The sequence below is a fragment of the Oryx dammah genome, unplaced genomic scaffold (assembly GCF_014754425.2).
Source record: "Oryx dammah isolate SB20612 unplaced genomic scaffold, SCBI_Odam_1.1 HiC_scaffold_4, whole genome shotgun sequence".
NCBI lineage: Eukaryota > Metazoa > Chordata > Mammalia > Artiodactyla > Bovidae > Oryx > Oryx dammah.
The window spans coordinates 83,471,878-83,498,325 of record NW_024070188.1 but is presented as its reverse complement, the minus strand read 5'-3'; the positions used below and the strand labels follow the sequence as shown (position 1 = coordinate 83,498,325).

The 26,448-nt window shown below is 54.5% G+C and overlaps 1 protein-coding gene across 2 annotated transcripts in view; it reads left to right on the top strand.

Annotated features, from left to right (window-relative positions):
* AGPAT4 (1-acylglycerol-3-phosphate O-acyltransferase 4) overlaps positions 1–25,974 on the top strand; it is a 126,306-nt gene extending 100,332 nt beyond the window's left edge. For both annotated transcript variants that reach the window (XM_040238939.1, XM_040238938.1), the window contains exons 4-9: positions 10,282–10,443; positions 11,832–11,985; positions 15,665–15,767; positions 16,422–16,497; positions 23,491–23,689; positions 25,425–25,974. In XM_040238939.1, the coding sequence (XP_040094873.1) occupies positions 10,282–10,443; positions 11,832–11,985; positions 15,665–15,767; positions 16,422–16,497; positions 23,491–23,689; positions 25,425–25,519 (789 nt within the window). In that variant the 3' untranslated portion in view covers positions 25,520–25,974. The remainder of the gene's footprint in view (positions 1–10,281; positions 10,444–11,831; positions 11,986–15,664; positions 15,768–16,421; positions 16,498–23,490; positions 23,690–25,424) is intronic.
* Positions 25,975–26,448: the final 474 nt, after the last annotated feature.

Below are 26,448 nucleotides of genomic sequence, written 5' to 3'. Positions count from 1 at the left end.
CGAAGTTTGGGGGAAGCTGCTGATTTCTGGGCTTTACAGGCGGCTTGGGTGTGTTCATGCTTAGGATGTGAGATGTGTAATTTGAGGCAACAGCAAGCTGTTGGATTCAGAGGCGCTTTCCCGTACCCGTGGTCCCCTGGTGGCTTTATGACCTTGGGCTTCTCCTGTGTCTTTCGCTGGATTTGTGCTGTTTCCAGTCCACATGGTATCATTACTGTTTATCATTTTCTTTTTATACATAGACGGCGAGGGCCTCAGTTTGTGTAAAGAATTTGCCCCAGAATGGGAATTAGTGACTCTTGATTCTCAGTTGCTTCTCTTTCCTCTTGGACAGTATCGAGAGGAAAAGCTGGTGGCTGGTGAGAGGTGGCTGGTGGTGGTGGGCGGTCCCCTCTGTGTCAGAAAACGACCAGGGCAACCCGGGGAGGGAGGGAACGTTTCTAGTCTTGTCTCTTCCCCCACTTCCAACTCCTGGTCAGTTCAGGGCTCCTTCTGAGGAGAGAAAACCCTCAGTGCCTTCACGGGGTCGGGGATGGCGCAGTTGACTAAGGAAGCAGGAACACAGAGATGCTCAGGGAAACAGAATCAGCAGCCACGGGGAGGGGCGCCACGCAGAGAGGAGGGTGGGCCCCACGGGGTGCTTGGAGGGGAAGTTACCCATGGAGAGCGGACCCGGGACTACAGAGGGCCCAGGACTGAGAAGGGGAGGCTTTCGTGGAGCGGTGACTATCAGCGCCCTTGCGCATTTTTCTAGCAGAGACTCTGAAACCCTGATCAGCACGGCTCAGCACCCTAGGATGCAGATGCTACAGAAAGTTTCCCCAGCAGAGTGACTGTCCAGCCCACGACACGGGGACCGCCTATCTCCAGCCTTGACTTCCTGAACGAAACGACTGCGTTTCTCTCTTAGAAACCAAACACCTAGCTTTGCGTGCAAGGGCACGAGCCTTGCCCCTTGGTCTGGAGACTGTTCAGGAGTTTTAGGAGTCCCACCCAGAGTGGGGTAGGCAGGTCTCAGGACCTTAGCTGGGACGATGCAGTTTCCATCCTCACGGGAGCCCAGGTAACCCTGCTCTGGGGGCCGGCAGGTTGTCTGGATTCTTGCTGAGATGTTCTCTGGGGCCCTGGAGTTGGCAGCAGAAGCGGAGGGTTGAGGGGGGAGGCAGCAAGTGACCACGTCTGCCGGCCACCCAGCACTGGGGAAACAGCGGATGCTGTGGCCACCACGGCCCCACCATGGCCGTCTGTACAAATACTGATGAAGCCACATGCTGGCAGAGGCGCTGCGAGGGGATGAGACAGGATGCCCGTGACCTTGTGGGACTGGGCCAGCTCACGTGGAAGTCGGCAGACTGTTCTCCCCCAGGGGCGAGGGCGGGGATGGGGGACGTTCTCTCTCCCAAGCAGGGAACAGTTACCATCCATTTGTGTCTCCCAGAGCAGCTGAGGTCTGCCTAGAGGGCGCGAGGCTGGAGGAGGAGCTGCCTGGCTCATTTCCAAAGAGGCCCTTTCACTCCTTCTCCCCTTGACAGGAACCAGGCAGCATCTCGTCATATGGATCGTGCAGCAGTGCTTCTGTCTTAATTGACCTTCAGAAACACTCACCTGATTCGTCTCCTTTTTTTTTAAGTAACACATGATGTTGAGATCCTTCTGGAGTCCAAGAAGTTTGCATTTTACAAGAGAAGGGACATAATAAGGAAGGTTCCTGATGAGGCATTTTTCACCTTCACATGTAACAGCCCAAGAGGAAGTGAGTTGAAATTGAAGCGAGTGAAATTCGAAGAAATTCTTGCATGCAGCCTCAGTCGCTTCAGTCGTGTCTGACTCTTTGCGACCCTTTGGACTGTAGCCCATCGGGCTTCTCTGTCCACGGGATTCTTCAGGCAAGAATACTGGAGTGGGTTGCCATTTCCTCCTCCAGGGGATCTTCCCAACCCAGAGATCAAACCCACGTCTCTTGCCTCTTCTGCACTGGCAGGCAGGTTCTTCACCAATAGCGCCACCTGAGGAGTCCTGAATTCTTGAGAGGAGGGTTAGTAAATGTGAAATTGGATTTGGGGAGAAAGCACTGGGATTCTTTCAAAAAAAAGAGAAAACAGGGGAGGCCTTCCAGTCTTTTATGACCTTTTCCCACATTTGGTCATTCTGGGGTCCTGTCCCTGCGACTCTGGTTCCCTTAGAGCTGGAGGGCTGGCATGGGCCCTCGTCATGGTCTTTAAGGGATTCGCTGATTTGTTCCTCCCTGAGTGAGTGTGGTGTGTGGACAGGCCAGGGTGTGCGATGCAAGAGTCATGACTTCTGAAGCTTCGGGTCTGTTTACTTATCTTTCTGCTGCAGTAAAAGTACGCACTGGCTCCTTCACAGTGGCCCTGAAGGTTGTCTAAGATGGTGTTTGTCGGGTCTTGAGCAGCTCCAGGGCCTGGGAAGCTCTCCGTAAAGGCAGCTGTTCATGTCCATTTTTATCTGCTGGGGTCACCGTGGCTTGGCAATTACCCCAGGGGCCAACTGGGATGTTGTGTTCGGGTCTTTAAAGAAGGCCTGCGTGTTAGTTATCTACAGCAGGTGACAAGCCCCGAATGTAGTGGCATGATTTGAGTGGCCCGAGATCCTGGCTCAGCTCCGTGGGGGTCGTGGCAGGGTCCCTCAGGGGCTGGGTGGTGGTTGCATCTGAAGGCATGCTGTGCAGGGAGCTGCGTCCAGGTTCGCCCCGTTTGTGGCCAGGGTGACCCTCCTGCCTGGGTCTCTGCTCAGGCACCCCTGATCCCCAGGGGAGCAATGCAAGCTGGCTGGGAGAAAACACCCGGGTGAGGGAGAAGCCACAGCCTTCTTATAATGCACACTTCTGCCCAATAGAGGAGCCCACGAGCCCCGCTCCCTCCAGGAAGCAGGCGGGGCTGCGAGGAGGTGCCCGGAAGTACCCGGAGACAAGGATCAGAGGGGCCATCGTGGAGGCCGCCTGCCACCCCTTTCAGCCTCCAGCCTCACGTTTCCGTCTATCGTTATCGTTCAGTCGCTGAGTCTTGTCCGCCTCTTTTGTGACCCCATGGACTGCAGCCCACCAGGCTCCTCTAACATGATCTATTACAGCTCCACCTGAAAACAGATTGAATTCCTGTCGCGTGTCTACGTGCAGGAGGAGCAGAAGAAGGAGACTAGAACTCTGACTCCTAAGCAGCGGGCCCTCTCGAAGCTCCCCAGCGCCTTCCAGACACGAGGATGCAGATGACAATGAGGGCAACTGATGTGTCTTCCAAACGTTTACCCAACAAGTGGCTCGCGTAGGTTTTCTGCGGATGTCACTGTGCTGGGTAGGATGGCGGGTCAAGGATGCGTGGAAAGCTCAGTGACTTCAGATCATACCGAGAGGCAATGAGGTGTCATATAAGACCACGCGGCGCAGGTATTGAACCGTAAGGAGGGGGATCGTGTCCACGTGGGGCACCCTGTGCGTGTGTGATATTTGACCACTCAGCCATCTAGCGGCTTCAGGGGGTCATTCTGAGCGTCACCCCTTTGTTTGCTTGGAAATAGAGGTCCCGGGGAGGAGCTGGGTCACGGTGGTAAAGGTGGAATATGAGGGGCTAGTTCGGGGGCAGCTCTGTTTACCAACCTGTGGGGAAGGACTTCAGTGTTTTAACAAATGGAAAATAACATTTCGGCAGTACCAGCACACGGACTGCTGTGCCCAGGGATGGAAAAACGTCCCAGAAGGTGATGACACCGGGCCCAGGCCTTGAAGGAGGCAGGTGGTTTTAGGAGGAGATGAGAGATGGAGGTAAAGGGAGAAACAAGAGGCAGGGGATGGAGGTAGCTGGATGGAGGGGAGGGTGTGGCCAGCTGCTGTGGTCCCAGGCTCTGCTGACCGACTCTTCCCGCTGTGGCCAAGGGTCCAGATCAGCATTCCTGCTGCCTGCTCAAGGTCACTGTGGGATGATTTTGAACCTATTCAGTTCAGTTCAGTCGCTCAGTCATGTCCAACTCTTTGTGACCCCATGGACTGCAGCACACCAGGCCTCCCTGTCCATTACCAACTCCCAGAGTTTATGCAAACTCATGTCCATTGAGTCGGTGATGCCATCCAACCATCTCATCCTCTGTTGTCCCCTTCTCGTCCTGACCTCAATCTTTCCCAGCATCAGGGTCTTTTCAAATTAGTCAGCTCTTCACATCAGGTGGCCAAAGTATTGGAGTTTCAGCTTCAGCATCAGTCCTTCCAATGGACACCCACGACTGATCTCCTTTAGGATGGACTGGTTGGATCTCCTTGCAGTCCAAGGGACTCTCAAGAGTCTTCTCCAACACCACAGTTCAACAGCATCGATTCTTTGGCGCTCAGCTTTCTTTATAGTCCACCTCTCATAACCTATTAATCCAAGTCAGAAAAGAGATACCATAAAATCCAAGAAAATCAAGAACTGAACCCAGACTGTCAGTATTCTGGTTTAATTCACCAGGATGCTTCTGATCACTGACGGGAAACGTGGTTCTTCCTGTACCAGATCACATGCATCTGAAAACCTACATTTCTTTGGGTTTGATTCCAAAAGGACCACTTTTCTAACCATGGATTTCTGAAAGAAGAATGTCGATGCCAATTTGTTCAAAAACGCTACACGAATGTTACTTCCTATAAACCTCCCATCCACGATCCCATTCCCCCAAATTGTAGGTTTCCTGTGTTTTATTTTTCAAACATGTAAAACTAAGCAAGAAAGGAGACGCCCTAAGAAATGAATGTGGGCCCGGGTGTCTAGAACAGACACTTCCATTTCCGTCTGCTTGCTCCAGTTCTCTGATAAGGGTGGCAGGGCAGAGATAGACGTGTATGCAAAACCTGCCCATGTCACTGGCACCCTGGTTCCTACATTTACCAGCTCCAGGACCTTGGGGGTTATCTGACTTTTCTGAACCTTGGTGAACCCTTCCCATTTCATGCTATTTAAGAGTTTCATGAATATATGTTATATATATATATATATATATATATATATATATATATATATATTTTAAATGGCTTCCCAGGTGGCTCAGTGGTTAAGAATTTGCCTGCCAGTGCAGGAGATGCGGGTTCGATCCATGGGTTGGGAAGATCCCCTGGAAGAGGAAATGGCAACCTGCTCCAGTGTTCTTGCCTGGAGAATCCCATGGACAGAGGAGCCTGGCGGGCTCCAGTCCACAGGGTCGCAAAGACTCAGACTGAGCACGCTCACTACTACACTCTTGTGTGCCAAATCCCTCATCAAGCGCATAGCACCAAGTAGGCACACCATTATTACTCGTGTCTTTGACCCGAACCCGTTTCCCTTCATTGAAAGTTTCCTTATGAAAGTAGGGTAAGGTGTGGAGGACGCAGGAGAGACGGAGTGTCCTCTTAGTGGGATGTAACCAGCTCTCCTGGCCCTGGGTCCTGTACAGCTGCAGTCTCCCATCACTGTTATGAACCACAAGGTCGCTTTGCGTTTGCCTTCATCCCGGCTTCTTCATGGACGCTGGTCTGATTCTGCTTGGCTCCAGAGAGGGTTAGAAGTTTCTTGATGTGGAGAAGTGGGGCTCCCCTGGCCGCCGTGGCTGTGTCAGCCCTGTTAGCATGGATTCAGGTGCCCGCAGGTGGGTCTGTGGGAGACTCCTCCCCTTCCACCTGGTTAATCGGTTAATCCGAAGCTTTGTCTGCGTTGCTTCCGGGCAGCAGCAGCTCTGGAAGGATGCAGGGGGCCACCTTCTGCCTCTGCCTGTTCTCCAGCTGGGCCAGGCTGGCTAGGGTCCGGATGACACAGATAAGGACCCCGAGAGAATCGGGGCGAGGCGAAATCCCTTCCAATCCTGGGCACTGGGAGAATCGTTGCCACGGAAAGGAGTCCCTGGGCAGTGCCAATGCATCTTGAGCTCCTAAAAAAATAGTGTACTCGCTCAGTCCTGTCTGACTGTGTGCAACCCCACGGACTGTAGCCCTCCAGGCTCCTCTGTCCATGGGATTCTCCAGGCAAGAATACTGGAGTGGGTTGCCATTCCCTTCTCCAGGGGATCTTCCTGACCCAGGAATCAAACCCACGTCTCCTGCATTGCAGGTGGACTCTTTACCACCTGAGCCACCTGGGAAGCCCTTTTTCTTTTTTTTTTTTCTTGAGCTCATAACCAAGTGTATTCCTGGAAGTGGTAGCATGCCCTTTATTTCTGAAGTAGAGTTCTGAGTTAGACACTCCAAATTTTCTTTTTTATTAAACAAAATCCTCTGGCTTTTCTTTAATGAGTCAAAGTCAGATATATATTTTCTCGTACCTTCTTTCTTAAAGGCATAGAAACCTTTGCTTGGCCTGGGGGAGTCATGTAACTGGTAGCATATCAAGTGTCCTGGAAGACTGTAAGCATATTTAAATAGTATATGTTTCAAGTCTTTTGGTCATAAATGAGTTGGCTCCTATGAATCTCCTGGCCCAGGGCCTATCGGTGAGTGCTCTACTGAGTATAATTATTGTTATTACTGCATTCCAAACCTGGCTTAAGAAATGGGTTGAGTTAAAAGGGACATTCAGCCACTGTGCCTGCTTGGTGGTGACGATGATAGCTACACCTTATTGAACACCCATGTGTCCTGTTCTCAGTGAGGAGCTTTTTGTATGTGCTTCCATGTGACATTAGATCTTTACAGCCACGCTTTCAGTTAAGCATGACTGTGCTCTTAATACAGCCAGGGAAGTTGAGGCCCACCAAGTAAACGTGATCCACATCAAGGCCTAAGCCTAACAATAGCATCCAGAGTTTTAAGGCTGAAAGATGGACTCAGTTCAGTTCAGTTCAGTTCAGTTCAGTTGCTCAGTCGTGTCCGACTCTTTGCGACCCCATGAATTGCAGCGCGCCAGGCCTCCCTGTCCATCACCAAAGATGGACTAATTCAGCATAAAACTGGAAATGGCTCCTCTGTTCCATTTCTCATGAAAACTAACCAGACTGTTTTTGATCCGGAGCCTCATGCTCCAGAAGCAAATGGCTAAAGATGTGCTGATGTCAACCATTTCCTAAAGAGGGCCTTGTTAGGGGACCCTGCAAAGTAGTTTTCTGATTGAGAAGCAGGAAAATCTAACAAAATTTAAAAATCACTTCTAGTCTCACTATCCAGCAATAGTTACTATTATTTTTCTCTGCTTTTACCATTTTCCAAATAGACTATTAACTCAGCTTTGAGTCTACATTAAAAAAAAAAAAAAGTTAAGTCTTCATTTTCCCAGCCATTAAATATTCATAGAAAACAAATTTTTTTCATCAGCTATAAATCAAGAGTGTTGATGAACTGAGTGTGTAATTATTCAAGCTGACTATTTTAGGTTTCATGGCCATGTAGCCTCCATCATGACTTTTCAGCTCTGCTGGAGCATGGAAGCAGCCACGTTCCTAGCAGTAGGCGGCGTGTATGTGAGCGCAGCCGTGTCCCAATAAAACTATATTTATAAAACCAGGTGGCAGAGCAGATTTGGCCCACTGGCTACCTTTGTTTGATATGATATATCATATACAACATGATTCATAGAAGTCTTTAATTTTTAAAAATTGAGGTATGGTTAATTTCTACTAATAGGAAATTCCCCTGAGGGTACCCGTCCCCAGCAGACAGCTGTGATCGACTACACGGGATCTTTCTCCAGACCTCACGGCTGCTACTCTGGAGTATATAATCCCTCTCTTGGCTGCGGGCTTCTCCCCGTGGCTCAGCAATACAGGAGCCACAGGTTCAGCCCCTGGGTCGGGAAGATGCCCTAGAGGAGGGCATGGCAACCCACTCCAGTATTCTTACCTGGACAGAGAACCATGGTGGCTTACAGTCCATGGGGTGGCAAAGAGTCCGACACGACTGAAGCGACTAAGCTCACACACACACTCTTGGTTATAGGATAGATCGTGTTTGTAAGTCCTTCAAGTCGCCACAGGTTGCTTCTGGAAAGAGTCCAGGAATATGTAATCTTCTAAATAATCCTAAGCTGCCAAGAAGGTACGTTCGGTTCTTTGTGAGGATGTTTTGTTTTCATCCTCTAGGCTGTGTGCAGGGGCCGTGAGAACAGTTGTGCTGATGGGAGGGGGCCTCCCCTGGCCTGAGACCCACCCGTGGACACAAGGGCTGGGCTTTAGCTGGTTTCCATGAGGGGCGTGGTGACCTGGAGAGAGTGTGACCTGTGTGACCTGTGTGCCCTGCACCCCATGAGCCCTCAGCCCTCTGTCAACAAGTGCTCCCACCTACGGAGACCTGCCTCTGGTCCTCTGGGGCAGGCCCTCAGATTGTATGGCGTGGTTCTTTCCTTTCTTCCATTTTTTTGCTTGCTTTGGCTGCTCTGATTGGCATGCAGGATCTTGGTAACCCAGCCAGGGGTCGAACCCTTGCCCCTTGCATTTGGAGCTTGGGGTCCTAACCCCTGGACCGCCAGAGAATTCCTCAGGCTTGGTTCTTTTCAAGGGGATTTGCAGATGTGGAAATCTGTGTGTGGGAAAACGAAAACAAAGTTAAAATGTATCAAGCCTCCACCTGAAAGATAGCTTTGCTTTTTCTTCTCGCAAAGGGGAAATTCAGTTCCGTTCAGTCGCTCAGTCTTGTCTGACTCTGCGACCCCATGGACTGCAGCACGCCAGGCCTCCCTGTCCATCACCAACTCCTGGAGCTTACTCAAACTCATGTCCATTGAGTCGGTGATGCCATCCAACCATGGCATCCTCTGTCGCCCCCTTCTCCTCCCAATCTCCGGCCTCAATCTTTCCCAACATCAGGGTCTTTTCCAATGACTCAGTTCTTTGCATCAGGTGACCAGAGTATTGCAGCTTCAACTTCAGCATCAGTCCTTCCAATGATTATTCAAGACTGATGTCCTTTAGAATATTTGCTGTTTTTCTAAGGTCAAGGGAGCAGGTGGCTGTTTCCATCTCTCTTCTGGCCCTTGTGGGTGGGTCGGGGGATTGCCTCTCGGCTGAGCTTTGCAGCTGTCATGGGAATGTTGAGGAAAAGAGAGTGGAGCACTGTTTTGGAGTATTGTGGCGGAGTATCGTTCTTTATTCCGGGCCTCATAGGAGGGGCCGAGCCAGACACTTGCCACAGCCAAGGCCACCGCCGGTCCATATCGCTCCCTGGGTCATCTCTGCCGTTGGTGGACAGCAGCTGTTTACAGGAGTATCTTGGGTAATTCCAGCCTTAGAGGCAAAACACGTAGAATGCAGTCTATCAGATCCAAAGCTGGTCTTGTGTCTCCCCTGTCCCTTCCACCCCACCGGATCCCTGCACACCTGCAACCTTGGCGAGGCTCTGGCCAGGGCACAGGTGGAGCGTGCCCAGTGCCCGTACAGATCTGAGTTCCCCTCCTGGTTTCCTGGCGTCTGACCCAGAGACCCCGCTGGGCCGCTGTCCCTGGTCTGTAAGGAGAGTGGTGTCCCCCCACCCACAGAGCCAGCAAGGGCGCTGAGGAGTGGGGAGGAGTGCGAGGCGGAGCACACCTAGGGGTGGGCACCTGCAGGAGCTGGTGAAAGATGATGTAGCACCCTGCGGCCCCAGGGGCTCCCGGCCGCTCCGGGTGCCTCCCCATGCCCCCGGAGAGCCTGTCCTCCACATGGAGAGCCTGGCCGCCCCCGGAGAGCCTGTCCATCCTCTAGAGAGCCTCCCCTCCGCATAGAGAGCATGTCCACCCCATGGAGAGCCTGTCCTCCCCATAGAGAGCTTGTCCTCCCCCAGGAGAGCCTCCCCTCCCCATACAGAAACTGTCCTCCCCATAGAGAGCCTGTCCTCCCCCGGGAGAGCCTCCCCTCCCCATGGAGAGCCTGTCCTCCCCCAGAAGAGCCTCCCCTCCCCATACAGAAACTGTCCTCCTGATAGAGAGCCTGTCCTCCCCCAGGAGAGCCTGTCCTCCCCCAGAAGAGCCTGTCCTCCCCATGGAGAGCCTGTCCTCCCCAAGGAGAGCCTGTCCTCCCCACCGGAGAGCCTGTCCACCCCATACAGAGCCTCCCCTCCCCATGGAGAGCCTGTCCTCCTCACCAGAGAGCCTGTCCTCCCCACGGAGAGCCTGTCCGACCCCCAGAGCCTAGCCCTTTACCCCTCACTTGCGGAGCAAGGCTGGCATGGCCTTAACCTCCGGCTGACTGGCAGGTGGGTGGCTCCAGGTCAGTGGCTCCTCGCCTCCGTGTCCTGGGGAGCTGTCTCTGCGGGCCCGGAGTGCACAGCCACTCTTAAATCTAGGGAGCTCCCTGGCAGTCCCAGGGGAGGGCCTCACGCCTCCTTTCATGGACGCCCCGGCCTGCCCCCCTCTGTTTCAGGGCTCCAAGGTCCTGGCCAAGAAGGAGCTGGCCTATGTCCCCATCATCGGCTGGATGTGGTACTTCACCGAGATGGTCTTCTGCACACGCAAGTGGGAGCAGGACCGCAAGACCGTCTCTGAGAGCCTCCTGCACCTGCGGGACTACCCCGAGAAGTACTTTGTACGTGCGCGGCCCGAGGGGCATCCGGTCACACTCGCACACGCTCAGGCGATCATCACACACACACTCAGGGTGCCTAGGTCACACTCACACACTCTCGGGACAATCAGTCACACTCACACACACTCGAGGTGCCCTGGTCACACACACACTCAGGGCCTTGGTCACACACACACTCAGGGCCTTGGTCACACACACACTCAAGGTGCCCCGGTCACACACACACTTGGGGTGCCCTGGTCACACACATACTTGGGGTGCCCCAGTCACACTCACACACCCTCGGGGGCCTTGGTCTCACACACACACTTGGGGTGCCCCAGTCACACTCACACACCCTCAGGGACCTTGGTCACACACTTGGGGTGCCCTGGTCACACACACACCCTCAGGGGCCTTGGTCTCACACACACTTGGGGTGCCCTGGTCACACTCACACCCTCAGGGGCCTTGGTCTCCCATACACACTTGGGGGGGCCCCGGTCTCACACACACTCAAGGTGCTTCAGTCACAAACACACACTCAGGGTACCCCAGTCACACTCACACACTCGGGGGCCCTGGTCACACTCACACACACTCATCGCTCTGCTTCCCGAGCCTCCTCAAACACAAACCCTCTGTCTCCGAAGCTCACAGACTCTTGGAACACCGTAGATGTGGGGGCCAAAGGTCATGCTGTGAGGGGAGGCAGGCTGAGCTGTCAGGCCACCCCTGCCCTGGTCACTTCCTCAGGCTCCTGTGGGGCTGTGTGTGACTGTGGCATGTGCTGGGGGATGGTGCATGTGACCTCGGGGCTGAGCGTGTGACCTCGGGGCTGAGCGTGTGACCTCATAGCTATCTGAGTGGCCGCAGGGACGTGTGTGTGACCTCAAGGCTGTGTGTGTGATCTCGGGGCTGAGTGTGTGACCTCGGGGCTGACCGTGTGACCCCGGGGCTGAGTGTGTGACCCTGGGGCTAAGCGTGTGACCTCGGGGCTGAGCGTGTGACCCTGGGGCTGAGCGTGTGACCCTGGGGCTGAGCGTGTGACCTCATAGCTATCTGAGCGGCCGCAGGGACGTGTGTGTGACCTCAAGGCTGTGTGTGTGATCTTGGGGCTGAGTGTGTGACCTCGGGGCTGAGCCTGTGACCTGGGGGCTGAGGCTGTGACCTCAGGGCTGAGCCTGTGACCTCAGGGCTGAGCGTGTGACCTCGGGGCTGAGCCTGTGACCTGAGGGCTGAGCCTGTGACCTCGCGGCTGAGCCTGTGACCTCGCGGCTGAGCCTGTGACCTCAGGGCTGAGCCTGTGACCTCGGGGCTGAGGGTGTGACCACGGGGCTGAGCGTGTGACATCACAGCTATCTGGGCAGCCGCAGGTACATGTGTGACCGCCATCCTGTCCCCTTCAGTTCCTGATTCACTGCGAGGGCACACGGTTCACGGAGAAGAAACACCAGATCAGCATGCAGGTGGCCCAGGCCAAGGGGCTGCCCAGCCTCAAGCACCACCTGCTGCCTCGCACCAAGGGCTTCGCGGTGACCGTGAGGAGTTTGAGAAATGTAGGTAAGGACGACCCCGCGGGGCCCCCTGCAGCCAGGGAAAGGGACCCCCAGCACCCAGAGGGGAGCCAGGGACGGAGGCTGGCAGGTCACCCCCAGTTAGCCTGGGTCCAGGCTCCCAGCGTCGGACGAGCAGCCACAGCCCTTCAGGACTGCACACACACCACTGTGAACACCCACCACGTGCCTAGACACGATGCACCACGTGCACACGCGTGCACGCCAGGCCAACGCTGCTCTCTACTGCTCGGCACTGGTGCTGCAGGCTGCAGGCGGCGCTGGGTTCCCTGGGGGGTCCCTTGCCAGGTCAGCCCAGGTTTCTGGGGTGGTTCTGCTTTGTGTGGCATTTCTTGCCCATCTGTGGCACCAGCTCCCCCCCCCCCGCCCTGCCGACAATGATCCCTGTGGCTTTGTCGTCCGAGCCCTGGATTACTGTAGGTGAGGACGAGGCCTGAGCAGCCACAGAGCCAACTTGCTCCAGTCTCTGGTCTCCCATTGAACCCTCCTCCCTTTGGGTTTGGAGACGCGAGTCTTTACCCTTTCCTGCCCTGTGGCTGCTCCGGAGGCCCCACTGCCTTGTCCCTCATCTCTCGGGAGGCAGGAGCTGGGGGATCTCCTCCCCCTGCTTCACCCCAGTCCCCCCACCCCCACCCCACCCCGGTGCCCCCCTGCACCATCTCTGCACCCCCTGAATCCCAGCCACATCACCTGGTGAGGCCGAGGCCCCCACCTCCTCCCAGGCCTGCATGGGGGTGGGGGTAGGGGGATGTAGATGTGGACGGTGTGCGGTGTTTCTCTGCCGTCCGCATGCCTGGGGGCGGGGGACCCCCGGGAGCTCTGTGATCACGCTGGCCTGTCCCGCAGAGGGGAGAGTGGCAGCACTGACTCCAGCACGTGCGCTTCCTAAAGACCTCTGACTCTGCTCCCGGCGACCCAGGGCCCCTCCGCTGATTCTTCCCTCGGATCCCTCCTACCCGAGGTCCCCACATTGCTCCTCACTGGCCCCGTGCTACCTGCATCACTGCCTCCTCACATCACCCAGGCAACCCGCCGTCACTCTGGGGAGAGGAAGGGACCACTGGTCCAGGACTCAGTAGCTCCCAGCACCGAGGACCTGCTGGGGGTGGCCCATCTCCCCTTCCCTCTGGGAGCCGGGCCTCAGGGGCCCCAGCTGTCTGCCTGCACACTTGGTTTGCTCTGGTATCACCCCAAAGGCTAGAACCTCGCTGTCAGCTAGCTCCCTGCCGCTCCCTGGTGAAGTCCAGCAACCAGCACAGGAATGCCTGGGGCTGCTCCATCTCGCAGACACATCTCCTGGCACCTGCTCCATCCAGCAGGGTCAGGAGGCCTGGGAATGGGGCTGGCTCCTCCCCTCAGCAGCTATGGACCCGGGGGACAGGTCCCCCCACCCCTCGGATCCTCCGTTTGCTCTTCTGTAAAACTTCTTAGGGTTACGAGCAGTTTTAAATAAGAGAATACACATGGGTGACTCAGCAACAGGGCTGGCAGGTCGTAAACATCTCATTGAACGTTGGCTCTGAGTCAGAGCCCTCTGCTGCCCGCTTCACCCCTCGCTGTCTCTTCCAGGTTGGGGTGTCGAGCTTCCAGTTCTGATTTTCCCCGCCTGGGATGACCTGTGAGACTCCCTGAGCTTTGCCTACAGGCGGAAGGGGCCAGGCTGCCCAGAGGATGCCCCACTTCCCTGGATAGTAATAATGACGATGGGTGATAGCAGGGCACTTCTGATACCCTAGCAGCACAAGCATCTCACACACACAGCGTGGCCAGAGTGTGTGCCTGCCGGATGCAGCGGAGGAAATATGTTTTGACTTAACAATTCGCAGATGGGGAAATTGGGGCTGAAGGATGAGGGAACTTATCCCAAGTGGCTCCACCCTTACATGGTGGGCCGGGGGTCTTACCCAGGTGGCTTGGCGGGCGGGGCCAGACCCTCCTTTTCCTGGGCTCTGCATGTGCGTCTAGTGCCTGGCCCGGTTCTGTCACTTTAAGACCTAGGGTTTCTTTTCTGGAAAAGGAGGGAACCCTGCAGATTTAGGCTGTTCTCTGGGGGACTCCTGGGGGCTGTCCCCCATCCTTGATTAATCGAAGGGACCACCACCTCTGTGGCAAGCGACAGGCTCCTATGTCAGAGCGGCCTGAAGAAATGAGGCGTGTTTTGAAACCCTTGACCCAGCATGAACCCTCACACCCTGGGGCTCTGCAGCCTGAAGGGTTTTCGTTCTGTGTCATTCATTCTGTGCTTACAATGGCTGGGCGATGTACTCAGCTGAGAAGGTTACTCTCCACCAGCCTTTCTCTTCCTGGGGTGGGGGGTGGGGGGGACCGCCTCTCCCCCCCAGGGAGGACAGGGGAGTGGTCTAGTTGCTTGGGTTGGGGGTGGGGGGTGGGGAGCTGCCTGCCCGCACCCCTTCAGGTCAGCAGGAGGGCCCTTGGCTAAGACGTGGTCCAGCTGCCGGAGCGCCCCGCTGTGGCCCCACGTGGTGGTCGGGCAGCCAATCAGAAGCAAACAGACAGACCACGTGACTTTCTACCCACCCATCAGCCGCTGGTTCTGTTGGTAGTAGTGGTGTGTGCAGGGCTCTCGCTAAAGTCTACCGAGCGCAGGGCGCTGGGCCCTTTGGGAGGCGCTGACTTTCATCGTCCTGAGTCACCTCCGTTCTCCAGGAGAACGAGGCTCAGGAAGGCATAGTGGACTGTCCAGGAGGAGATCCCACAGCTGGGAACAGGTGGTCCTGGGGCTCACACCCAGGCTGACTGCGAAACTCCTGCTCTCTTCACTGTCCAGCCCTGTCTTCCCGGCTGTGTAGGAAGGGCCATCTGTTTGCGCTCCGTGTTTCCACCCTGCTCTCCCCTTCACTGTTCCTTCGGGCATCCTCCCGTCCAAGAAGCATTCGTGAAGCCTGGGCCAGGCCCTGAGGCTGCAGCGGTGGGTGTGGACATAGCTTCCATATTTGTTGTGCCTCGTTCAGTCCCTTAGTGTGTGTCCGTCTCTTTACCGGCCCATGGACGGCAGCAGGCCAGGCTTCCCTGTCCTTCACCGTCGCCTGGAGTTTGCTCAGACTCACGTGCACTGAGTCCCTGATGCCATCCAACCATCTCATCCTCTGTTGTCCCCTTTCAGTATGGTGACAGGTTAACTCACCATTGGGTAGACATTAAAATCACACAATCTTGTTTCCCAGCCATGTGTCAACTGATTATACCATTATTTTAATTCCTTAGGAAGTCTCCAGTATCTTATTTTCATTTTCTAACGATCATATTTTTCTAGGGGAAAAATGCCCATAGAATGGTTACATTGCCATGACTCAGAGACTTCCTTAGATAGTATTCTTTGGATAGCTTTAACTATTAATATTTTTTTACATACCTTTCGTAGCACGCCTAGATGGGTCATTGTAGCACTGCTTTAAATTGATATGACCTCAATAATAAGTGTTTTCCATTACTAAGTTATAGTGTGCTTTTCTGATGGTGGAATGTGATGTGTGTTCAATGTAGAGTGTTTGGACAATATAGAAAAGTGTGAAGAAGAAACCATAGTCCCTTCATTCCCAGATAATCAGCCAGCAATTTGATTCTTGTTTTCCAATATGTATATTACAAAACGGAATTGGGTTCACACGCTATATACTGCTTTGTATTTGTTTTATTTTTTATAGTTTCAGCTGTATATGACTGTACACTCAATTTCAGAAACAATGAAAATCCAACACTGCTGGGAGTCCTCAATGGCAAGAAATATCATGCAGATTTATATGTTAGGTAAGTCAGCTCCATTTCTTTTCCAGAAAATGGAATGCCCATCCCAAAGCAAATAAGTCACAAATGACCTGCAGACCTTCTCCCAGGGGAGCATGCTAATAATTTCATGCCTGCAGTCGGCATTGAACGGAATGTGTTCACAGTCCTGTTTATGTCGAGAGACTCATGCTCTGTGAGAGTTTTATTTTATTGAACCCTTTTCATGGAGGGTGTATCTGCTCCATAGAAATGGACACAGATACAAGCATTCTAGAACTTACAAAGAGGCCTAGAAGCAAATGGAGACCACTTTAGCGGCATCTCACTTATGTGTTATAGTCCAGGCTAGGGAGTGTGGAGAGGCAGGCGTCCTCCTGGATGGGTCTGAGTTGTTGAATGGGCCCTGGCCCATTTCCTGGTGGGCCTTGACTGCATCGGGCCTAAATTTCTCCAGTCCAAGGAGGGTTTGGCTTTCCCCTCCTTTGATCAACTGCATTACCCTCTCACTTCCATGCTATCCAGGCTGCCGAAATAGAAGCTGAAAGGTGTTAGTTTGAACTAACACCTTTAGTTATGTTAGTTTGAACATTGTTAGTTTGAACATTGTTAGTTTGAACCGGTGTTTGGGGCACTTGGTGTGGGCCTCCCCCTTGCTAGCCACTCTCTGCCTTGCAGGCGGATTCCTCTAGAAGAAGTCCCAGAGGAGGAGGACAAGTGTGCGGCCTGGCTGCACAGACTCTACCAAGAGAAGGTCAGTGCTGGGGGCTGGCTCCGAGCCGTCCAAAGCTCCCTTCCAAGCGGCAGGTGTGGGTGCTGGTGCCTTTGGGAGTTTATAGAGGCAGCTGAACCTTTCTCGTGGGGGAGACCTCATGCCCTGGATAACAACCACCCCAGATAATAATAGTCAATAAGGGCTATAACGCTCTACTTGGCAACAGGGAAAAGTGAAAAAGCGAAAGCGAAGTCGCTCAGTCGTGTCCGACTCTTTGCGACCCCAGGGACTGTAGACTATGAGGTTCCTCCATCCGTGGGATTCTCCAGGCAAGAATACTGGAGTGGGTTGCCATTTCCTTCTCCAGGGGATCTTCCCAACCCAGGGATCGAACCCAGGTCTCCAGCGTTGCAAGTAGGTGATTTGAAAAGAACTTGGAAAATACTTTTAAAAGGGGGCTTCACAGGAAGAATGGAACTATGTTATGGGTGTAGTGGACAAAAAAAAAGGGTCCCAGGAGCCCTTGTCCATTTTCCCGCCACTGGTCCCAAGGCAGAATATTCTTGAGGGTATGGGTGTTCTCTACAGCAGCGATGGCTGAGTCCACAGTTAGGTAGCATGTCTGGTCCCAAAACATCACCGGCATAAGCAGGACGAAGGCCCACAAGGTTCAGCCGGGCCAGGTTTGATCTGTGCCATGCCCACCCCATCACCCCTGACCAGCCCCTGGACACCTGTCCCCCCGCCCCCCAACAGCATCTCCGATCCCCACCCCCATTCTCTTTCTGTCCTCTTAGCAAGGCCTTATCTTTCAGTGGTTTCCCCCCATACAGACATGCACAGGGCAGAGGGAAGCTTAATCATCATTGCACTGACTGCTCGCTCTTACGCAGGAGAAGGTTAGCCTCCACCTGGTGAGGGAAGCATTTTCAGGCACAGGAAAACGTCTTTTTGAATCTGTAATCCATTTGGAACCCAAACCAGTTCGTTATCTAGAATCAGATACATTCTATAGGCCTCTGATTTCCTTTCACCAAAGCCCATGAATACAGGCTGGCTAACGTTCGCATTTTTTCCACCCCACGGCTTAAGAGAAGATGGTCACACAGAACTTTAAGGGGACCAGCACTTCACTGAACAAGAATTTTAATCCTACCTTTGAGAATGTGTTAGGATTTCGGTCTAAAAGACTCCCAAATCTCCACCATCAGATAAAAGAGATGCTCTTAGAAATGTGCTTGGTTTTTGGAATCCAGATCCTGGCACTATATTCTCATGGCAGGAAGTCGCGTCTATGTTTCTAAGGACGAGCTTTTCCAGCAATGACTGTAGACCCCTCTCTCCGAGCTGCCTTTAGCCTCCCTTTGGGGGCATTTACAGCAGACCTGTCTGTTCTCCTCTCACGAACGCTCAGGAGAGACTGGTTGGCCTGCCCCCAGAGCACAGAATTGTAGTCTCCTGGGCCTCAGCCTCGGAGTCTTAGGGGGTTTGAGGGGGAACCAGAAATCTGTGTTTATGGGACACTACTGTCGATGTCGATGGGCTGAGGGCCCGAGGGTGGAAACGCACTACTTGACGCTTGTCAGCAGCGAGATGCTGTGTTTCTGACGTGCTGGCGCCAGGCCTGGGCTCGGACTGAGGAAGACAGGACAGCAGAAGCTCCGTCCCTCGGGTCTCCTGCACGAGGCAGCATTTTCCTGGTACTGTTTTCTGCTTTAGTCAGTTCAGTTCAGTCACTCAGTCGTGTCCAACTCTTTGCGACCCCATGAACGCCAGGCCTCCCTGTCCATCACCAGCTCTCGGAGTTCACTCAGACTCCTGTCCATCGAGTCAGTGATGCCATCCAACCATCTCATCCTCTGTCGTCCCCTTCTCCTCCTGCCCTGAATCTTTCCCAGCATCAGGGTCTTTTCAAATGAGTCAGCTCTTTGCATCAGGTGGCCAAAGTATTGGAGTTTCAGCCTCAGCATCAGTCCTTCCAATGAATATTCAGGACTGATCTCCTTTAGAATGGACTGGTTGGATCTCCTTGCAGTCCAAGGGACTCTTAAGAGTCTTCTCTTCAAAAGCATCAATTCTTCAGTCCATCACCAACTCCTGGAGTTCACTCACACTCACGTCCATTGAGTTGGTGATGCCATCCAGCCATCTCATCCTCTGCCGTCCCCTTCTCCTCCTGCCCCCCAATCCCTCCCAGTATCAGAGTCTTTTCCAATGAGTCAACTCTTTGCATGAGTACTGGAGTTTCAGCTTTAGCATCATTCCTTCCAAAGAACACCCAGGACCAATCTCCTTTAGGATGGACTGGTTAGATCTCCTTGCAGTCCAAGGGACTCTCAAGAGTCTTCTCCAACACCACAGTTGAAAAGCATCAATTCTTCGACGCTCAGCTTTCTTTATAGTCCAACTCTCACATCCATACATGACCACTGGAAAAACCATAGCCTTGACTAGACGGACCTTCGTTGGCAAAGTAAAATCTCTGCTTTTTAATATGCTGTCTAGGTTAGTCATAACTTTCCTTCCAAGGAGTAAGCGTCTTTTAATTTCATGGCTGCAGTCACCATCTGCAGTGATTTTGGAGCCCTCCAAAATAAAGTCAGCCACTGTTTCCCCATCTATTTCCCATGAAGTGATGGGACCGGATGCCATGATCTTCGTTTTCTGAATGTTGAGCTTTAAGCCAATTTTTTCACTCTCCTCTTTCGCTTTCATCAAGAGGCTCATAAGTTGTTCTTCACTTTCTGCCATAAGAATGGTATCATTTAGTGGTAGAAAAAACCTGAAAAATGTGCTAAGAAAAGGTCTCAGAGCTGAATCCTTTCATAAAGAGCCACACACACAAACCTAGAAACGTGGCCCCCAAACCCCATCAAAGCAAAGCAGGTGTTTCTCCACCAGCAACAGACGTTCAGGCGCGAGCCTGTCTTTGTGCAAAGTGAGTCCACCGGGCTTCCCTCGGAGGCCCCCTTTTCCTCTCATGGTCTTGGATTCCCCTCTAAACTGTTTCAGCATGAAGTGACGGTGCTCAGTTTGGAAGGAGTTCTCAAAAGGAGCATCTAGGTCAGAGCTCTCAAGCTTGTTATGAGGAAACTAAGGTCCAGAAGACAAGGGAACAGCAGGCGTCTTCCAGCTCATTCATCAAAGCTGGAGGCTTGGGGGGCCGGGGCCTGCTCCCATAAAGGGCTGGGATGGCAGCCCATCTCCGGGGCGGTGAGCAGACCTTTGAGGCTGCCCTTTTCCCTTGAGGGCCGACCACTGACCAGTGAGAGAAGGTGGTTAGCGGTGCCTCCATGAGGAAACGTAATCGAACTTCTGTGGTTTCCACGTCAGCCCCGTTTTCTCAGGAGCCTGTGTGGGTCTGGGGCTTGATATGCTTAAAATCCTGGTGGCCCACCACGTGGGGCCAACGGGTGGGGGGCTTCTTTTTACCATCACGTTTCCAGCGGACGGTGTCAAAAGACGATTCTGTTGACTCCAGGCTTGGGGGTTTAGGGATGCAGCTCTCAGACTTCACAAAAAATGAAGGGGGTGGGCAGCCACGGACTCTGGGCCAACACTTTGTTCCAGCAGGGACGTCAATAAAAAGGAAGCTGCTTCTGCCATTTCAACACTCTAAAACAGGAAGGGTATCAGCTCTGAAAACAGGGCCATCCTTTAAGTGGGACAAATCTTGCAGTTAGAAAACGTACAACGTGTCTTACATGTCAGCATTTGGGACACCCCACCCCGGCTGGGGGGTTGGGGGTGGTACCAGCTTTGAGAAGTATTAACCACCCTCGTGTACTCTCCTTGGCGACCCACAGCTGGCTCCCAAGTGAACTCCACCATTTACCCGTGATCCTAGACCCTTCGCTCCCCAGAGCCTTCATGGTTTCTCAATTGTGTGGTTTGTAACTTTTCATCTCTAATTGAAAGCGCTTCTCTGGGAAGTTTGAAGTTTGTGAAAAAGATTAGCAATTTGCCATTATGGTGCTTCCCAGGTGGCTCAGTGGTAAAGAATTTGCCTGCAATGCAGGAGCCATGGGTTCGATCCCTGGGTCTAGAAGGATCCCCTAGAGAAGGGAACCCACTCCAGTATTCTTGCCTGGGAGATCCCATGGACAGAGGAGCCTGGTGGGCTAGAGTCCCTGGGGGTGCAAAGAGTCGGACATGGCTGAGCGACTAGCGACTGAACAACAGTTATGGGGTGCCAATTAAGGCACGGGTGAAGGAAGCAGCGTTGTGAGGGGCTCTGTGGGTGTTCCCCGGGTCCCCGAGGCCAAGGGCGGTCTAAGTCGGTGCAGAGCTGGGGGCAGACGGCAGGGAGCCGGCGGGAGGGGCTTTTGGAGCACCGGCCTTCGGGAATTGGAATTACGTGGTTTTCAAGCTGCCGTTGGGTCTTCCACTTTCGCAGAGGGCATCACTCCTTGGAAGGGTGGCAGGCCTGGCCCCACAGCACCATCCTCTGCAAACACCACTTTCCCCGGCCTGAGCCCTGGCTGGCGCCTGGGGGAGCTATTCCCAGAAGCCTCCCTCCACTCACCCCGCAGCTGTCTGTGTCCCACTTTCTCTTTCTTCTCCTTTTCTTCCCTTTCTACCCCAAGGTTATAAGAGAAAACTTCTTTTGCCGAGTGAACGCTGGCAAGGCCCGCTTAGTCCAGCCATACGTGGGCACCCAGCCTCCATGCCCTCCTGGCTGGTGCGTTGGTGGCAGCTGCTCTGTGGCAGCTGCTCTGTGTAGCCTCAGGGCACTTGTCCTCCGCCAGCAGGCTCTCCTCCTCCTACAGACTTTGGGGTTGATGTTTCTTTCTAGGAATCAGTTCCCACTTCCAGTGTATAACGTGCCACAAGATGATAAGATGCGGAGACCAAAAAAATGGAGGCACCGTTAACGGTCTCCTCCCTGCTGGGTGGACTTTTACAAAAGAAATAACACAGCCCAGAGAGGGCTGCGGAGCTGATGTCTGGCCCCGAGCCAGGCATCCACGTCTTACAGGACACGGTCACAGCGACACAGCCCGGGAGGCTGGCAGGAGTCACAGGGACACTGGGGGTCTTGGGTGAGGTTTGGTTTTCTAATCAAACCAGAGGAAAAAACTCTGAATATGAATTCTGAATCCTGCTGACTCCTAGAAAAGGGAGTGCCTTTTCCTCTTGTTAGAGGTACACAGGAAAAAAGTCTTGGCTTAGCAGATGTCTTACTGGAAATGAGAAAGAAAAAGCATCCCCAGTTCCCCACTATAACATTACAGTGCATGCTAAGTTGCTCAGTCGTGTCCGACTCTTTGCCACCCCATGGACTGTGGCTTGCCAGGCTCCTGTGTCCATGGGATTCTCCAGGCAAGAGTGGGTTGCCATGCCCTTCTCCAGGGGATCTTCCCGACCCAGGGATCTTACCCAACACTCTTAAATCCCCTGCATGGGCAGGTGAGTTCTTTACCATTAGTGCCACCAGGGAAGCCCAACAATAATAGAAAAGCACTGTCAAGGCTATTGAAGGAAAAAGTTCGAGAAAAGAAAACTCGCCCATTTTTTAAAAGGGTGAATTTTATGATCTGTAAGTACACCCCAATAAAGCTTTTGCTTTTTTTTTTAAGGCACAGAAGTATCATCTCCTGTCTTAGTCCAGTCAGGCATCTAAAACAAAGTGCCACAGGCTGGGTGACATATAAATGGCGGAAACTTCTTCCCCACAGTTCTGGAGGTTGGATGTTGAGGAGTTCAGGATGAGGGTGCCAGCGTGAGCAGATTCTGGTCCCAGCCCACATTGCTGCATCCTTATGGTCAAGGGGCGAGACGGCTCTCTGGGGGTCTCTTTCATAATCGCATTCATGGGGACTCCACTCTCATGACCTGTAATACCCTGCAAGGCCCCGCCTTCTCATACCTCCATCTTTGGGGTTAAGATTTCAGCATAGGAATTCAGGGAGGCAGGCGCAGACTTCCAGTCCACCGCACCCTTGTTACCAGGCTTCACTGGGATGAGAAAAATCACCCAAGTTCTGGCAGGAAGTGGAACCGGAGGCACTGGCAAGTTAGGCGCCATCCTGCGGGGCACCTGCATGTCGCTGTCACTTCCGAGGAAGTCCTCTGCCCAGCGGCTGGCTGTGGCCCCCTCACCTCCTTTTGTTTTCGGTTTGCTGGTGCTGGGTCTTGCTTGCTGCGCTACTGCACACGCCTCTCTTGCTGCCGCAAGCCGGAGAGCTGCTCTTCGTTGTGATGCGTGGGCTTCCCACCGCGGTGCCTTCTCCTGTGAGGCAGAGGCCTTAGGACGCACAGGCTTCAGGGGTAGCTGCACATGGGCTTGGTTGCTCCGTGGCCTGTGGCATCTTCCCAGGCCGGGGGTCAAATCCATGTCCCCTGCATTGGCAGGGAGGCCCCTATCCGCTGTGCCACCAGGGAAGCCCTCCTTTACCTCTGGAGGGTGGGAGGTCCACACACGGTCCAGTCTGTTTACAATTGCTTGATCATGTGCTTGTCTTGAGACCCTCCTGACTTCCCCCCACCCTCCAGGAGACCCAGGAGGGAAGTTGAGGAGGGGCAGGAGTTTGGTGGGGGGGTGGGCGGGAGCTGCCATGCAGAGCCCCTGAACTGCCCAAGAAGGGCCAGAGGCTCTCCTTCCAAAGCGGCCCATCTGAGGATTCATTCTAATCACGACCTTGGGAGGTCCGAACATGGCATCGTCCAGTACATGTTGGTTGGGGAAGAAGATAAGTATGGCCAACTTTAGACATCTCTTTCTCAAGTGGATAAAAGTTTAGCACTTAATTTTGGTTTAGCATCACAATTCAGCCCTTAAGGTAGAGGGTTCGGGTGCACAGAAGCGCGTTTCTCCAGAAAACTCGACTGCCTGGGGAACTGGGCCATGATTGTCTGGACCACTGATGCGCTTTGCTGGGTGAGCGCCCTCTTGGCCCTGGGATGCTGTTAGCGTATTTGGGTCGAGCTGGGGAGACTCCCATGCCCTTGCCTGGGCTGGGGAGGGTGGGACCCAGCGGGCCTGGGTTGAGGTGCCTGGGTGGCAGGTGGTCAGCGGCCCTGTGCCCGCAGGACGCCTTCCAGGAGGAGTACTCGCGCACGGGCACCTTCCCCGAGACGCCCATGGTGCCCCCGCGGCGGCCCTGGACGCTTGTCAACTGGCTCTTCTGGGCCTCGATGCTCCTCTACCCCTTCTTTCGCTTCGTCGTCAACATGGTCAGCAGCGGCTCCTCCCTGACGCTCGCCAGCTTTGTTCTCGTCTTCTTCGTGGGTGAGTCCGGGCTGCCGGGGGGCCGGGGCCAGGCCGGGCGGGAGCCTCTGGGCGTGGGGGAGGACGAGGCCCTGGAAGAGGGGAACACCCCGATCAGAGTCCTGAATCCCGGGGCTGGAGGACCGCCTCGCCCCCTCCCGGTGTGTGCACAGGGCCCTGTGCACACAGGGAGCCAGCCCCTCCAGGGATGAGCTCCCGGCCTCTGCAGAGGGCTCTTGTCACAATCGCTTCCTCCTCACCTGCAAGAAAACCATTTTCTGGGTCCCAGCAGGAAGCGACAGAGGCTCTTTGCCATTCAGAGCAGGTCTGGAACTTTTGGGGGGAGGTCAGCGTGGGCGCTTCTCCTTGGCTGGCTGCCGCATGAAGATGGTGGTCAGCTCAGCCCTTTGGCTCATTGCTACGGGCTTAGACCCGGACGTCGTTTCAAAGGACCACTGTTTCTCCACGGCCCATGCGTCCCTGGATACTGCTGCTTTTTGATGGCAGGGGCGGCCAGTTCCTGCTACACAGGCCGGGTGTGGCCTGGCTGGCCGTGTGTCGGGACGGGGGCGGGGGGGGCACGGAGAGACGACTGTGGTCTCCAGGCCCTGCCGGAGGGGATGTATCCCACCTTGTGCGGCAGCAGCAGGAAGACAGCGCCCTCTGGAGGAGGCTGGGGCTCCCCGCAGGTGATGGCTGGAGACGCAGGGCGTCTACTGTCTCTCCAGGACCTCATCACCTCTGAGCCCGCCTTGCCTCCCCCTTCCCTGAATCACTGCGTCTTGGTCCTCTCACAAAGCCTTTTTACCGCTGGAGTCAGGTTCGATCCACAACGCCATCAACTCCGCAGCACCAAGTTCTAATAATGGGGCGGGGGGCTGATGTTCGGAGCTGGCCCCAGGCTGAAGGCAGCACGTTATAATGGACCCACGGGCTCCATGAGCCTCATGGGCTGGGTGGACCCCTGTCCCCGTCGAGTCCCTGGTTCACAGACAGGATGCTGAGGCTCTGGAAACTCATGCATCACGACTTGGGAGGTTTCAGCCACTCACCCTCTATCCACTTTTTCACGCATACTGCAACGGACTGTGCGGTCAGCGGTCAGGCTGTGATGGGTGCCGGGCTCATCAAGGGGATTGAGGTAGACGTGGTCCCCGCACCCACGGAGTTCACCACGTCTGTCCTCTCTGGAGGGAGCGTGTAAACCGCAGCTCCTGCCTCCGTATCCTGTTTTCTAGCCTCTTGGTGGTTAAACTGGGCTCTTGCGTGCATCCTACACGTCTTATCTCTTTGGGCCAAATCCTGCTGTCCCGCTGCTCTGAAACTCACACCAGAAGCCTTGTTGAGACATGCTGGAAACTAAAATAACTATTTGAGCCCCTGCATTGTCCAAGAATGCGCTTCCTTACGCTTTACTTAAGGGTGACTGTAAGTTGCTACATTGCATTCACCAAAGAACCATTTGTCCTAGGGATGGGCAGGAAGGTACAGCTTTCCACATTCTGCTCACCTCCACTGTCCAAGGATTGAAACTCACCAAACAGAACAGCGTGGCTCTGTTCTAACGTCTCTCAGGCCAGTTAGAACCCTGGCCCCATGCTCAAGGGTAACTGTGAGGCAGGGATGGTGAAAAGCACCCCAGATCACCCAGCTCTCAGCTGATGCTTGAGATTCACAGACCTCCCCGCTTTATTCCATCAGGCAGGGCCCACCGGAGTCCCCACAGGCCTCTGACTTGCCCTTCCTGTTTCCGCAGCTTCCATGGGGGTCCGATGGATGATCGGCGTCACGGAAATTGACAAGGGCTCTGCCTACGGCAACATGGACAGCAAGCAGAAACACAGCGACTGACCCGGGACGTGTCACCACCCGAAGGGGACCTTGGGGGGGACTGGTGGACGCCGCCGTCACCCTGGGCGGGACCCAGTGACGAAGCTGGGGGAGCCCCTGCCGGGGAGGCAGGGGCTGCGGTCTCAGCGTCAGCGGGGGAGGAGGATGTACTTAAATCTTTCCCCCAGCACGCTTTAGCGGGCTTCGGGTCTCGTTCTTTCCGTGTGTGAGTCTGTGTGAGTGCGTGTACGTGTGTGTTAAGAACATTCGTGAGAATGAGTGTGCTGAGTGGGATCATTGCGAGGGTATCTGAGGTGCGGGGGGAGGGCAGAAATGGGGACCTCGGAGGGTGGGGGGTTCCCTGCCATCCTTTGGTGCTGAGTTTTCTGTTAACCCTGGCTCGCTACGGAGTGAAAGACACTTTGGTAAGATGACTAAATTATGCCTCCAAAAAACAAAACAAAACAAAAATTACACTGTTTGGCTTCTCTCTGGTGTGTGCACACAGCGCCGCCCTCCTTCCCTTCAGACCCCCTTCCTGCACTTCAGAGTGCTGGACCACAGAGCGCTCCCGAGCAGGGAGCTGGGGGCTGGGAGCGCGGAAGGGCAGGCCAGGTGGCTGAAGGAGGTGGGTTCCCGGTGGCGGGAGCCTGTGAGACTCTGGTGCCAGGAGGCTAGCCGGGCACGCGTGCGGGACCCAGGGACGCCCCGGAGGCAGCCCTGGTTCCCCGGGCCACCCTGCGGTGGTCTGTCCGGCCTTAGTCGTGACGATGTGCCCACTCCCTGAAGACCCTCGAGGAGCAGACTCGTCTTGAACACTGAGATGATGGCTGGCAGTCCTGCAGGGATGTGAGAGATGGCTTGGCATCCTGTTTATCCCTGTAGCAAGCAGAAATCGGGTCCCCTAAACCAGTGCAGGCTCATTTTTACTAGAGGAGCCCAGGTGCCCC